This window comes from Vanellus vanellus (genome assembly GCF_965231255.1).
Source record: "Vanellus vanellus genome assembly, chromosome: 6".
Lineage (NCBI taxonomy): Eukaryota > Metazoa > Chordata > Aves > Charadriiformes > Charadriidae > Vanellus > Vanellus vanellus.
In genome coordinates, this window is record NC_138911.1 from 54,624,716 (window position 1) to 54,638,883 (window position 14,168).

Below are 14,168 nucleotides of genomic sequence, written 5' to 3' on the forward strand. Positions count from 1 at the left end.
TGTGACATAAGTGAAACACATCCAGACATAAAGAATTGTGTGTTGGCTTTACAACTGGGTGCTAGTTTATCTGGCAGTTCTCATATCTTTAAAATAAGAAGTCCTAAATAGTGTCTGAAGGAGGATGCTTTACCTTCAAAATACACTCTGTAGTATGTTACTGTTCTACAAATGTACAGTACACAAACTTCTTAGTTTTGCGTTGATGTTGGCAACTTGGATACAGAAATTTGCATTCTGAATGGCTGGCATGCAGCCCCTGCTTTTTTACTCACTGCTGCTTTTATTCTTCATCCTTGCACTTGAAACAAACAGAACCATTTTGGTCTTTCATATAATTGCTCTCCTTTGCTACTTCTGGTCTTGAAGAAAAAACTGGAGGTGGTACTTTTGCAAAGGGTAATTTTAGTGATTTTGGTTGGTTGGGTTTTTTTTTTACTACACCTCCATGCCAACTGTTCTTCTTTGTGGTTTGTAATGAATTCTGTGTGCAAGTTTGAATGAAGGGTGCAGAACTTCAGTGGTATGAAATTGTCGACATGGCATTGCTAGAGATTTAATTAGCCTCTTTTCTCTTGAAGGAATCAGTAAGGCAGTGCTTTTAAAGAGGAGTATTTCTGCCTCCCGCAGTCTTAGTAATGATGGGAAGTTAAGTGTAGCTGTGGAAGCACCAGCATACACTGTTGTTAGAGCCCATCATGGCCCTTAATTACTTAGGGGAAGGTAGCAAGTAATGCTGCAACAACCAAAGATTGCGGTACAAAAGCGGTTTGCTCTGCTGCCTGTGCTACCGACTTTGCTGTTGCTCAACTACCAAGCTGTGGTCCCACTTCTTAGTCGTGGTGCAATCTGAGCAAGGGAAAAGAAAACAGACATGACACAAAGGCAAATGGATTAAAAAGCACTTACTGGAATTAAATATTCGATTTGTACTAGTTTTTTTGCAACTGAACCAGGAATCCGTTAAACATTTTTCAGGGGTGTGGTAGTTACACAAAATCCACTGTTGCCTGTGGACCTAAATGGACCGAATTTTAGGGATACTCCGATGCATGGTTGTAATGCCATGTAGTGTGGCCATACAGTTATGGTTTAGAGCACAGCATGTATCTGCTTCCAGTTTTTTTTAGATACGTTTTTTTCTTCTCCATGTGGTTTTATTACCATCCAAAATTAGGGTTTCCTGCAGTTGCCCAAACTACACTTCTCTGACCATAAATTATAAGTGTTAAAATTGATCTGAATTATAACAGGGTATCGGTTGATGACTGTATCTTCCTATGTAGCGAGGGAGGGTTAAAAACACAAAAGATGATAATGATAACAACAAATGGCATGAGGCACATCCTGCTCTTCTAATGCACTTGTATAGTAAGTGTATCCATTTTGTATTACTTCTGACTACTCTGGGAATGCTTTTGAATAATATTCCTAGGATAGTATTTTGTGGATTGGTTAAGGCCATTATAAAACACTTGGTGAGATCTCAAAATGTCTTGATACTAATGCTTCATTAATTAAGCATGTGTTTTTTAGATACTTCTTAAATGCTGTTTCTGAAAGGGGAGAGAAAACAGACTTCTAAAATGATTTAAGTGTATACCCTTTTCAGTCTGGATTATCCAGAAACTGCTGTAACTATGGGCACTCCAGACTTTAAAGGGTTCCTTCTTTTTTCTTTAAGGACTCTGCGTCAACTGATGATATGTGGTAAAACTGCTCATCTAGCTGTGGAGTTCACGTTTCATCCTTCAAACGGAAGTGCAGCCCAACCTCAGTGACCCTTCTTAACATCCATCCTCAACCTTAATTAAAGAAGGGAATATGATGTGTTGGTGAGAGTGACTACAGCAGTACGACATGTAGCCCAGGAACTGATCTTTTTTGTAAAACAGACTTCTGTAAACGTGATTTCAAACCATAATTCATGTTGTAAATCAGACTCCAGCAATTTATGTTGTATGATTTTGTTTTTGTAAAGTGCAATTGTCTTTGTACAAAATGCTCATATTTAATTATGAACTGCTTTAAATCACTATAAAGGTTAGAAGAAATGTTTGGCTTGTGTGATGCAACAATATATATCCCTTTAAATTCATGTTGTGGTTTTGGATTGCAAGGAGCAGCAGCCTAGCCAGCTAGGTGCTCGAGAGGTGCACAAAACTGTAAAGATAATTTTTTGTTTTATATGAAAGATGAACTTGTGGGAAACTTAACAGAAATTAGTGTGTGAATTTGCTTGGTAATGGAAAAATAACTAAGAGTAGTGCACATTCTTCAACAAACGTATATCGTTTTCTTGGACGCACTCCTACTCTCACGTTGAGATAAGGGAGTTCTGATTTTTACTTCAGTGGGAGTTAAATCATGCCCTATTAATAGAATCGTGTTCATACGTGTACAAACCTTGGGATTAGAATGCCTTGATTCTTTGCACCTCTTTTTTCATTAACCCTTACCTGAAGCTACTAATCACTGAGCACGAACAGGCAGCTTTCTACATACAGTAGGAGTCTGCAGCATTTTTACAATCCTGATTGGCTGGGTCTGCTGCTGTTCCAAGTAAAATACTTTGAATTCCATTTTATCAATAAAGCTTGATTTTAACAAATGAGAAATTTATCCATAAATGTGTAATTCCTTTTTTCCTGCCTTTTAAAATGTCAGTGCCATTGTAAATGATATTTACTTGTGGAAGAATATTTTTATTAATTGGTAGCCCATTTTTAAAATGGGAAGGATTTTGGTTATTGCCCAAGACATAGCCATATGCTAGAGGATGATGTGGGATTAATCTGTTACCCTATTTTTTACAAGTGTGGGTTTTTTCAGGCTTTTTGGTGGTGTTTTTTTTTTTAATTTTTCCTCCCCACTGAAGATGTGCATTGGTTTGAATTTGCCTACTGTTTGATAAAAATACATTTGTCAAAGCCTGACAATCTTTAACATTTTATGGTGTGTGTTTTTAATTGACCCACTTACTTAGAATGAGAGACTAGTGGTTAAACAGTACTTGTGATTTGAGATATAGCATGTTGACAATATTTAACTGTTCGTTGTTTAAAATTCTAATTTAAAATTTTATAAGATAATAAACTAATTTGATTTAAGCTTAGCTTTCTCCCATTGAGCATACAAAAATTAAGTTTTCAAGTCAGTCGTGTTTGCAAAACTGCTGTTTTGTGCACCTTGTATTGTCTTTTTGGTTGAGAATGTTGTAATATGTAGTTTACTCATTTAGTAGGCAGATTCCCCAAAAGGAAAATCAGTAAAACAAGTAGATTGTAACACTTACTGCAGTTAAACAGAATCAAAACTTGGTGTGTAATTACTTTTTGATAGGAAAATGTAGTACAATGCATTTTGCTATATTTGTCTTTCCCTAACTTTGAAATATACATATTTGTATATATAGCCTTAAAACTAATGCAGAGTTAGGGAACACTGAACAGTGAAAAAGTAACTTATAGTGTCTTGGAACTACGTATAGTATATACCAGCAAACTTTTTTTTTATCCCTCTTGTCTTCTGTGGGGTGCTTAAACGTAACTTCATTGTATTCAGTTTGTAATCTGTTCAAGCATGAATGAAGAAAACATAAGCACTATTTGTATTTATAAATTTATAGCAATTTTTGCTTAAAGAACCGGTTCCTTACCTACCTATGAATAAATGCTTAAAATGTCTAATTTTGTTGTAGAGTGCAAAACTATAATAATGTTAAGTTATAGCTTCACAGGCACCTAATTAACAAGCATATTTAATAATACATGGCGTATTAGTGCAAAAAGCTAAACCTAATTTAGGACGAGGCAGATAAAGTTCTGTCCTTTTTCGTAGAGACTAAAGTTTAGTTTTGGAAACCGCAAAACCTTGAACTGGACTGTGGAACCTTTGAGTTTTAAACTTAAAAATCAGAAGCAAAACTGTGGTGTGAAAAGCCATACTTCAGACCATAATCACTTAAACTGTCTCAGTGACAAATGATATATTTGAAGCCTCTTCTTATGAGGTCTCCTAAAGGTTAGAAAGAAAATAATTCTGCTATTGCTACAGGCGATGTAACTAGGTTTGAGGGTAGCGGAAGAAAGCCCGTTTCAGGCCTTTCTCTCTCCCACCTATGTTCAGCGTTTTGATGAGGTCAGAGCACTGAATCTATTATGTATGCATAAACACTGCCATTTTAGATACAGATTTTGAGTAAAAAAATAAAAACAAACAAAAAACCAAACAACAAACAAATTAAGTATATAAAGCATCCTAGAAAAGAGGCAAGCTGTACTTTTCACTGCTCTGAAAAGAAAAAGGCACTTTTGCACCTTTGTGCATCATCTTCTTGCACCAGAAACTTTTTGTTAAATGCTAAAAACATTAGCACCTCAGGGGCAAGGCAGCAATTTTTTTTTTTTTTTTTTTAAATATTGTGTGCTATTTATTTCTATCTTGGAAAAGATTCCTGTGTGACAAAAATGAAAATTGTGTGATGTTAAAAGATGTATTTTTAAATACATGTTCAAATAGGATGGTCCCAATTTGCTTGTTTTTAAAAGGAAATGACATTTGTAAAGCTACGTTGCTTCCTATGCCATGCAACTTTGTTTTCCTTCTACATTTGACAGCTTCACTGGCTACAGTTTCTGTGAGTTTTGTTACAGTCAGATTAAATGTTTCACTGATCGTTCTGGGAGAATACCTGTACTGCTTTATAAACAACTGTTTCAAATAATTCTCGCTAATTCAGCATTGAAATATGTTCAAGACAGAGGCTTCTAAAATGTGTATTAAAACCAATGTGGGATTAACTAAATGCAGTTACGTTAAATAGGGTCCTAGATTTGCAAGGCTTCGTAAATCCCATTGTATCAATAGAGTCCCTGGTACACGTGGTGGGGCAGAAGGAAGCCTGGGAGTCCCGTGCAAGTTGTGAAGCCACGGCTTGCTCTTAGCTAGCCAGGGAGCGGCGCCACAAAGACCTTGATGCGTGGCCATCGTTCATTTTAATCTTCCAGTAGAAGTCAGAATTGGAGAGAGAAACTTCATCTGCTTGTCCTTAAACTGCACTGAATCGCAGCAGTCCTAGGGGGTGTCACGCTAGCAAGGTGCTCGATGAATATTGAGCAGCAGAGGAGTCATGGTAGCACTTACCTTCATCGTTCGTGTAGGTGCCAAAGCTAATTATTTTAACATCTACTTAGGTTAAGTGGACTTCAGCATCCATTAAATTGTTTGTTGCAAAACTGGTACTGTCTCATCTACATAGGTTAAAATCTGAGCCATTTTGCTCAGTTAATGAACTGGAAACTTTTGAGACAGTGATTTAACAAAATTAGGGAAGAGCTTTTCACTTCAATTGATTCCCTGATGTGAATCTCATCTTAATTTGTTACACTGGAATAGGACGGACTTCTTGTTGCATTTCACACTTTAGTAATTTATGAGCTAAGGGTATGGTTTCAGGATCAACTTTTATCCAGACTAAACTATTGCTGTGAGCTTGCCCGTTTTGTGCCAGCAGTCACGCTTATGTGGCTGTGCAGTTAGGAAACAACAAAAAAAAAAACCCCACAACTGTATTCTTCAGCTGGGTAAGTCAACATACCAGTATCTCATAGCTGGATTTAGGGCAAGATGCAGGGTGGGGAGACAGGACTGAGAGTAAAGGAATGGTTGCACCGCTTCTTTTGCCACAGTTTGGAAAACTGCACCCTAAATACAGATTAATGGTTGACCTGTGTAGGGAGTATTGAAGCCTTTGCAGATCTTTCTCCACTCTATACTTAAACGTTTTTGCGTTGGTAAACGTTCTTTTTCTTAAACTGGAATCATGAGACTTTGGTTTTAATGTCATCTTGTGTATGCGTTCCATGCTGACAAACTTATTTTCTGTTCGCTTTCTCTAGATGTGTGTAGCTCTGTCCTGTGGGGTAGGCGGCATGGCTGCCACAATTAGGTTAATGATATGGTTGTTGCAGTTTTACCTTTTTCGATGTATATCAGAATTTCATCATGCAGAGATGTTCACCTTCATCTCTACCTGCACCTTCTTGAATCGCTTTTATGCGCAAATGACTTGGTGTATTTAGATTTCTTGGTATTTCAATTTGGCCGTGTCTGTAACAGGCTAACCTTTTGTAAAATGTTACCCTTTTCCTCATCGTTTGGCAAATACATTATTTTAATACAAACCTGATCTACCTTGCAGAGGTTCAGAAACAGCAAAACTGTGTAGAGCTTTAGAGCTGTACCTGATGGTTTTCTGTAGAAAATGGAATTGTTACTCTGTGCTAAGCTTCATGAGGTGTGAAAACAATGTCTCCTAGATAACTAGTATAGCTCCTTGTTCTACAGCTCCATCAGTTTCAGATGATCATAACCCGAGCCTTTATGTACCAATACAGGGTATAAAGTCCCCACTTGGCTGGACAGTTGTTTCTTTTTTTAACTCTTTAAATGGTAAAAAGAGGTACAACACGTGAATTTCTAGGATGCTGTAGTGCATAAAACGAATGTGATGCCTGCTATAAGCTGTAAAAATGGAACAGAATTTAGAAGTTAACAGTCTGGTGCTAAATACTTTTGGCTGACCTGTCTGTGAAATACTGATCAGAAAATCCGATCTTTTTGGTGAACCCTTTCTGAGCTGTCTCTGTGGAGTGCTCGCACGGTTGCAGGTCTCTGCAGACCCAGGCGTGCGCCTCCTGAACCTCTTCTGAGCCTCATTTTGCTTAATAATGTTGCTTTGTAAGTGAGGTAGCAGTCACCTGGGCTGTGGCGTTTGTTCGCAGGAGTAGAAGCTGTAGGAAAACTCAAAGCTTTTCTTCTCATGGACCGCTAATTGCTTTCCAGTAAAAATAAAAAAGAACATATGGCGTGCTAAAAGTTGAGTTTACATTATCTCCCACTGAAAACTTGTTTCCAGAAAAATCTCCACGTGTTTCTACTATTTACTTAATACGTGAAAAAATATGTGGAGTTTTAATCTCCTGATTGTGTCAGAGTAGTTGACCCAGAGCGACCTAGGCTCTAGGCATATTCCTTGCTTTGTCTGTGCTTCTATTTGATGTTCCTTTTGAGTAGCAGTAAACCAGATCTATTTTTTTCCTTCATGTCAACACTCTTGAGTCTTTTCTTCCAAGCTAAGAGAACAGGAGTGATAATGGTGTCTTAGGAAAGGGGTTTGGGGGAGGCTTGGTTTGAACGCAACTTCAGCAAAACCCTCAATCTTTGCAACCACAAAATTTGGCAAAGCGGGCTTAACTTTCAAAATGCCTTTTATAGAATTAATGAAATAGTTCTATTCTGAAAGTGTCAAAACTTCAGTAGAGGTGGGATGACAGGCCAGATTACTGGAGTATATGTTGTTTTATGTCTAGCCAGATTTTTACACTTGTACTGATTCCTGCCCAAATGCTTTTTAAAATATGACTAGACATCTACCTTTTTTTTTTTTACTTCTTCCCCCCCCACACACACACAAAAAGAAGAATTAAACCAATGGTCCTTACTACTGTGTAACCAGCCATTTATTTGCGAGGGTGAGTGCTGTGTCAGATAGTAACATTTTCCTTTAAGAGCACTACATCTGCACTTCTCAGCTCGCTCAATAACATTGAGCTAAAACTGAAATTCATTTTTGCTTCCATTAACTGTATGGCTCTGAAGAGCTGGTGGGAGTGTGGGGTTTTTTACAGCTGAAGTAGACAGGACTCTCGGAACACATTGTGAGTACGCCTGCGGGGTTGAAGGAGGTGCCATTGTTTCTTTTGAGAAATATCTATGAGAAGAAAAATGAGAAAACTGAGACCGTCGGGTCATAAAACATTGCATACTTTTGCTTCTGTCAATGGCTATAGACTAAGGTCCAGAGTTTAATTTCACTTGCGTTACTGCATTAACTCAGTCTGAGCAGTGGAAATACTGAATAGCCCATTTCACTTTCATCGCTGGGATTTCAGGTTGAAGCACAGTATTTTTGTTTAAACTACAGGGGAAAATTAAATTAAGATAGTCTTGGGAAAATCGGGTACATACTTAACTTAACATCCTGCTGACATTGATGGAGTTTCCCTCATAATACATAAAGTTTGCACGTGTATTGTTGGAGCCTTAACTGCCCCGCTTTTCTTGGAATGAAAAAGAAATGTAGTCTTTATCCAGTTTTGGTTTTGAAAAAGCTTTTTAAATCCAAAGGGAAGAAGGTGGTAATGTTAAAGCAAAATGTTAGATTAATTGGAGATAACAATTTCATAATTATTTAAACATGTAAGTCAGCATTTTTTTCTTGTAAAACATCAGAAGGGCACAGTTTAAGAAGTTCAGTCTTTGATGTAGTGCTTTTAGCTGTAAAGAACAAACAAAAGGATGAAACCCAAAATGAGTTACCCGGAATGGAAAAGCAATGAGACCCTAAAAATCTAGGAATAAATGTGCTGAGTTTTACATAGCATTATTTCTGCGTCCAGTGATGGACCTACTGAAAGGATCTTTGTGGGTGTTTTTAGGGGAACTTTTTATTCTTTCTGAGTGTTTGATGCCGGACTGGCAAGTCTGCTGCAATCTGAAATTTCCAGACTCTTAAATTGGAAACTGGGTGTTATACAACAGAGTTCCCAGTACGTGCGGTGCTGCGGCACCTGTTGCCACACGCACTGCGGGTTAATGCCGTGCAACCGTTTGATGCTGGAAGTTGGGATTTCCTGGCATACGTTTTATTGCTGATGGTGTGATTCACATGACCTGCAGTACCGAGAGTTAAGTTGTGTTTATTAACCGGACCTAAGTCTTTGGTGCCAGGAATCTAGTTTTTGGAGTAAGTGCTGAATTATGTAAATGTTCTTGGCAAATCGCGCCGGGTAGTTCACTGCTCGGAAAACTAAATTACTAGCGATGAAGGGTTAATACGAGACGAAAGCCTAGATTCTCCTAGCCAGGGAATACTGGAGGTTTGAAAAGTGTGAGGTTTGATTTCCAGAACTGGCTGCTCTATAAACCTGCGAAAGCAGAGACTTGGGGTTCTAGCATCTGTCTTGTTACTACGACCACATACAAACATGCTGAATTAGAGAGTTTTCACCTGTCTTCTCACAGAATTGACTCCACATCGTATCATAAGTCTCGTTTGTAGTGACATGCTGTGCCTGTCTTTTTAGAAAATTCATGACCTCTTTATATCTATTTTGTGGAAAGTGTAACTTTTTTTCATTGGTGACCTGTATAAATGTGTGTTACGAATGGAGAGATTTAAGCTTGAAAAGCATGTTTGCAGATTACACAGCTTCATTATGGAATTTATAAATTTAACAGAGTAATATACAAGAGCATAACTATTTTCCTTAAGTAGAATGTATAACAGTATATAATAAATTATTCTCCACATAGTTCACCCACTATTTACAGTTTTACACAATTCAAACTGTGTGTTTACAGAAAGTTCAATAAATGTATATTTTGTACTATGTACAGATTCCTGGTCCCAAAGAAAATGTGTGAATTTAGTTATTTAGTTTCTAACTTAACTTTTGAGATTGTACCTTTTTTTTTTTCTTCTTTTTTTTTTTTGGTTTGGAATCAGTTGAACAAACTGCGTTATGCCTGTCGATGGTGGAGACTTGCAATTGAGTAAATGGGAATTGGAAATATTTCTAATCTACAAAAGTGATTCCACTAAATAAAACAGGCAATTACATCATGTGTGTCTATTTGAGTTGTATGGCATGAACTGTTTTCACATCTGTTTTATTGTCACTAACTTACAAACTTACCAGGCCTCCTTCAGTTTTCTGACTTTAGTTATATTAAAATGGAGTATTGAGGGCTTATTTTGATCATTTGTTAGTCACAGTGACAAAAGTGCCCCTTTTCACTGTTTTTTCCCTTTACATGTTGAAATTCCAAGATAAAGCAGTGTGCGCTTGGCTCTGCCATGGTGTTGCCCAAAAGCCACCTGGTCTGGGGTTTTCAAGAGAGCCATGGATCAATTAGGGTGCCCAACTCTTCAAAAACCAAGTCACACAGGAAGAAAATCTGTTTGTATCTTCTGTCCTGATTCAGTATTATAAAATACAGGATGGACTTTTGTAATGTAATTTGTAAGAATTTCTGGATGCTGAAGGATAAAATAAAGCTTTACACTGGGTTTAGCCAGTATGATTTGGAGGGAAAATGGGTCTATACTTTATTGGTTCTCATTTTGTCTTCCCTGGAAATCTTTATAGACAGAGATCTGGTAGGATTCTGACATGGACTATACAGATTAAACCAGGGGAGGGGGCAGGAGGGTATTCTGCTCTCACCTGTGACCTGGAGCAAATTTGTCTTTTCTAAAGATTCCCTATCACTTTAAGGATTAAAAATCAGAACTACTGAGTTGTCGAGCGAAATGAGGGAATGTTTTCCATGGATTACAAAACAAAAATTGCTACAATAGGATTGACTCAGCCTTGTCTCACACTAACAGAGCAAACATAGGAGACAAAGTATTTTCTAGTGTTTTCTAGCTCAAAGCTTGTTAAAAGAATGTTTTATCCCATCTGCTTGGAAATTTACATTTTGGTGTATTTTTCCTCAAAGCCCATATTGGGTTTGCGTGTCAAGGTTTTGGTAGCGGGGGGGCTGCAGGGGTGGCTTCTGTGAGAAGCTGCCCGAAGTTTCCCCTATGTGCGATAGAGCCAATGCCAGCCGGCTCCAAGGGGGACCCGTCGCTGAGCCCATCAGCAACGGTGGTAGCGCCTCTGTGAGAACATATTTAAGAAGACACAAAAGAACTGCACAACACCAGCAGCAGTCAGAAGAGAGGAGTTGAGAATATGTAAGAGAAACAGCTCTGCAGACACCAACGCCAGTAAAGAAGAACGGAGAGGAGGTGCTCCAGGTGCCAGAGCAGAGATTCCCCGGCAGCTCATGGTGAAGACCATGGCGAGGCAGGCTGTCCACCTGCAGCCGGTGGAGGTTAATGGTGGAGCAGATATCCACCTGCAGCCCATGGAAGACCCCATGCCGGAGCAGGTGGATGCCCGAAGGAGGCTCTGACCCTGCAAGAAGCCCATGCTGGAGCAGCCTCCTGGCAGGACCTGTGGCCCTGTGGGGAAGAGGATGCCATGCTGAAGCAGGTTTGCTGGCGGGACCTGTGACCCCATGGAGGACCCGCGCTGGAGCAGTCTATTCCTGAAGGACTGCATCCCATGGAAGGGACCCACACTGGAGCAGTTCGTGAAGAACTGCATCCCGTGGAAAGGACTCATGGGTTTGTGGAGGGCTGTCTCCCGTGGGAGGGACCCCATGCTGGAGCAGAGGAATAGTGTGAGGAGTCCTCCCCCCAAGGAGGAAGGAGCAGCAGGAACAATGTGTGATGGACTGACCACAACCCCCATTCCCTGTCCCCCTGCGCCACTCGAGGGGAGGAGGTAGAGAAATCCGGAGCGAAGTTGAGCCTGGGAAGAAGGGAGGGGTGGGGAGAAGGTGTTTTAAGATTTAGTTTTTATTTTTCATTACCCCACTCTGATTTGTCATAAGTTAAATTCATTTTCCCCAAGTCGAGTTTGTTTTGCCCATGATGATAATTGCTGAGTGATCTCTCCCTGCCCTTATCTCAACCCACGAGCCTTTCGTTATATTTTCTCTCCCCTGTCCAGTTGAGGAGGGGAGTGACAGAGTGGCTTTGGTGGGCACCTGGCTCCCAGCCAGGGTCAACCCACCACAAAGCCAAAGAATAATAGACCTCTGAATAGCATTGTTGGTTCATTTAAATTTTGGGGGTTTTAATGCTTGACTTGTAATACTAAATTTGAATGTCATCATCAGGTGTTTAGATAGAAATGTTAAGCTAATTTAAGGTGTTCATTGTGGCTGAATTAAATCAGACAGCATTTACATGGGCTGATTTAAAAGAGGGAGAACCCTGAAGCCCAGTTAAATCCTTTAGTGGTGATTTCAGTTTTAGATTTCAGCAATTTTTAAGAATGTAAGAGGTTATTCTAATGCAATGTAGTTCTGAAGGAATGAAGGTGAATTTGGCAAAGAGTAGCAAGAAGAATTGTTTATAGTTACTGATACAAATAAGACAATTATCCCTGCAAATATGCATACATAAGAGAGGCTCTGGGAGTTGCGTGAACTTGGTGTATGGCTGTCATTTGTGAGCTTGCAGGACTGGAAGTTCGTTAGTATAATGAGAATTCATATATTGATTAAGTTAATTTGTGCTTGCCAATTTTAGTGCAAGCTTCTCATTTTTTTTACTGACAGTGGGAAAACCTAAAATTTTCTGCAGCCTTTCAAAGATCCCACTTATGAGCCACAGCTGTTGAGAAAGAATTATTTTCTTTTCCCAATTAGCAACGTTTTCTGGTGTTCATTCTCTACTTTAAGAAAATATTTGCTAGCCAGGTTTTTAACCCTATTAAACAGGACAGAAAACTTTGCTGTGACCTCCCCCTTCGGCTTGTCTTGAATTACAAGTTTGCTGAGTAGACATTTAAACCGGTGAGTTTATTTGTACAGTAGAGTGGTTATGAAGTAAACACTATTAGTTATACGTGTTTTCTTGTCTTCACCTCCACTCCTTAGTAGTAGAGGTGTCCATGACACTGTCCAGTGTCCTGCTGATTCTCTTTGGGCGGTATCATCTTGCCGAAGCTTCATTGTGGCTCCTCCCCTTTACTCAGAAATAGTACGTCAGAGTTTGCCGCTGGCTCATGAATACCGAGTGTAACTTGGTGAGAACAGTCACCTTCCTCTGAAACTTGAGTCCTGTCCCATAAACTATAAGGTGGTACAGGATAAAACAGCTATGTGTCATTTACTTCAACAAAATAATTCAAGGTATGTTACAAGCATGCAAAACAAAACAAAACAAACAAAAAAGCTTTTCTGGACTGCTTTTAAAATCATCCATGGAGTCTCTAGACTAAGATCTAGACAGTAGGAATAGGATATTTGGACATGGCTGTCCTCCAGGTCCTCCTCACAGTCAAAGCTGTGCTTTGTTTTTCTGCTTTTCCTATTTAACCAAGTTACTTTTTCCAAAAGGCCAGAAGCCTTTTGAAGTATTCCTTTAGGAGAGCGATTTCTTGGTTTTGTAGTGCTCATCCCTGTCATGGATATAGTGGGAGTCTGTTACCTGAAGAATATGAAGTGACACAATCAACTTAAATCAGTCTTAATCCTAATATGTTCTACTTCATATTGCAAGTAACCTGAAGTGTGCACTTCAGAGGTTTTGTTTGGTTTTTTTTGCTGATGTTGTAATGTTTTGGTTTTGGGGGGGGATTTTAGTGCTTACCTTCAGCTAGCTTTAAAAGACTATATACAATTGGAATAGGAAAAGTAAGTCAAGTCACCCACCCGTTGATTGTTGTTGACTCCCAGTAATGAACTGGAGACTTGCAGGATATCAGGGATCAGTTTCAGCGAAAAAAACCCAAAACAAACAAACAACAACAACAAAAAGGAAGGCTGATTTCAGAAGGCTTTTTCTGAAAAAATTAGCAATGGAATGTACAGCATGAATTGAAATAATGTAATGTAAATATTTAATTACAGAAATACATTAGCTTAGTGCCTTTACACTCTTAAAACGTACAGGACTTTCAGTATGAAAACTTTATTGTTCTGCCAGGACACGCTAACAGGTGGCCAGAGTAACCGGCTGAACCTTGCCCAGTTTCAGATGTTGAGCTGAGGGTGAGGGTCTCAACTTACCTGCAGCTGAAAACCTCAGTGTGGGCATGAGTTCAGCGCTAGAAGAAAGCTGCTGCAGGCCACAGCCCAGCTTTTATTATCTAATAGCTAATACAAAGCTTTCATATTAAAATTTGATAAGGGACTGTACTCGACTTATCACCTTGTTTCTAGGTAGACTGTAACCTTTAGCCTGGTTTTTATATTCCCTACGTACGCAAATCAGCTGGGTCTCGTTCTGTGGTTGGTTCTCGCTTTGTGTGCAGTGAAGCACATTCCCTCTGCCACCTCTCTCGTACACCTGATCCCTTTGATTTTTCTTCCTTAACCATCTCTTTTTGGCCCGAAGCTGCCAGACTATTCCATAAAAGTCTGCAAATCTTCTACGTGGTGTTGTATTCCCTCTTGCATCTCCTGCGTGCCTTTTCTGCCTTTTCTCCTATTAGGAAGAGTGCGCGCTTGCTTTCTACACCACCTACCCGCTCTAATAG

At 39.3% G+C, this 14,168-nt stretch overlaps 1 protein-coding gene across 2 annotated transcripts in view; it reads left to right on the forward strand.

The window, feature by feature from the left end:
• Positions 1-4,523, forward strand: part of PPM1A (protein phosphatase, Mg2+/Mn2+ dependent 1A) — a 30,548-nt gene extending 26,025 nt beyond the window's left edge. For both annotated transcript variants that reach the window (XM_082484884.1, XM_082484885.1), the window contains exon 6: positions 1,685-4,523. In XM_082484884.1, coding sequence (XP_082341010.1) covers positions 1,685-1,714 — 30 coding nt within the window. In that variant the 3' untranslated portion in view covers positions 1,715-4,523. The remainder of the gene's footprint in view (positions 1-1,684) is intronic.
• The last annotated feature ends 9,645 nt before the right edge of the window (positions 4,524-14,168 follow it).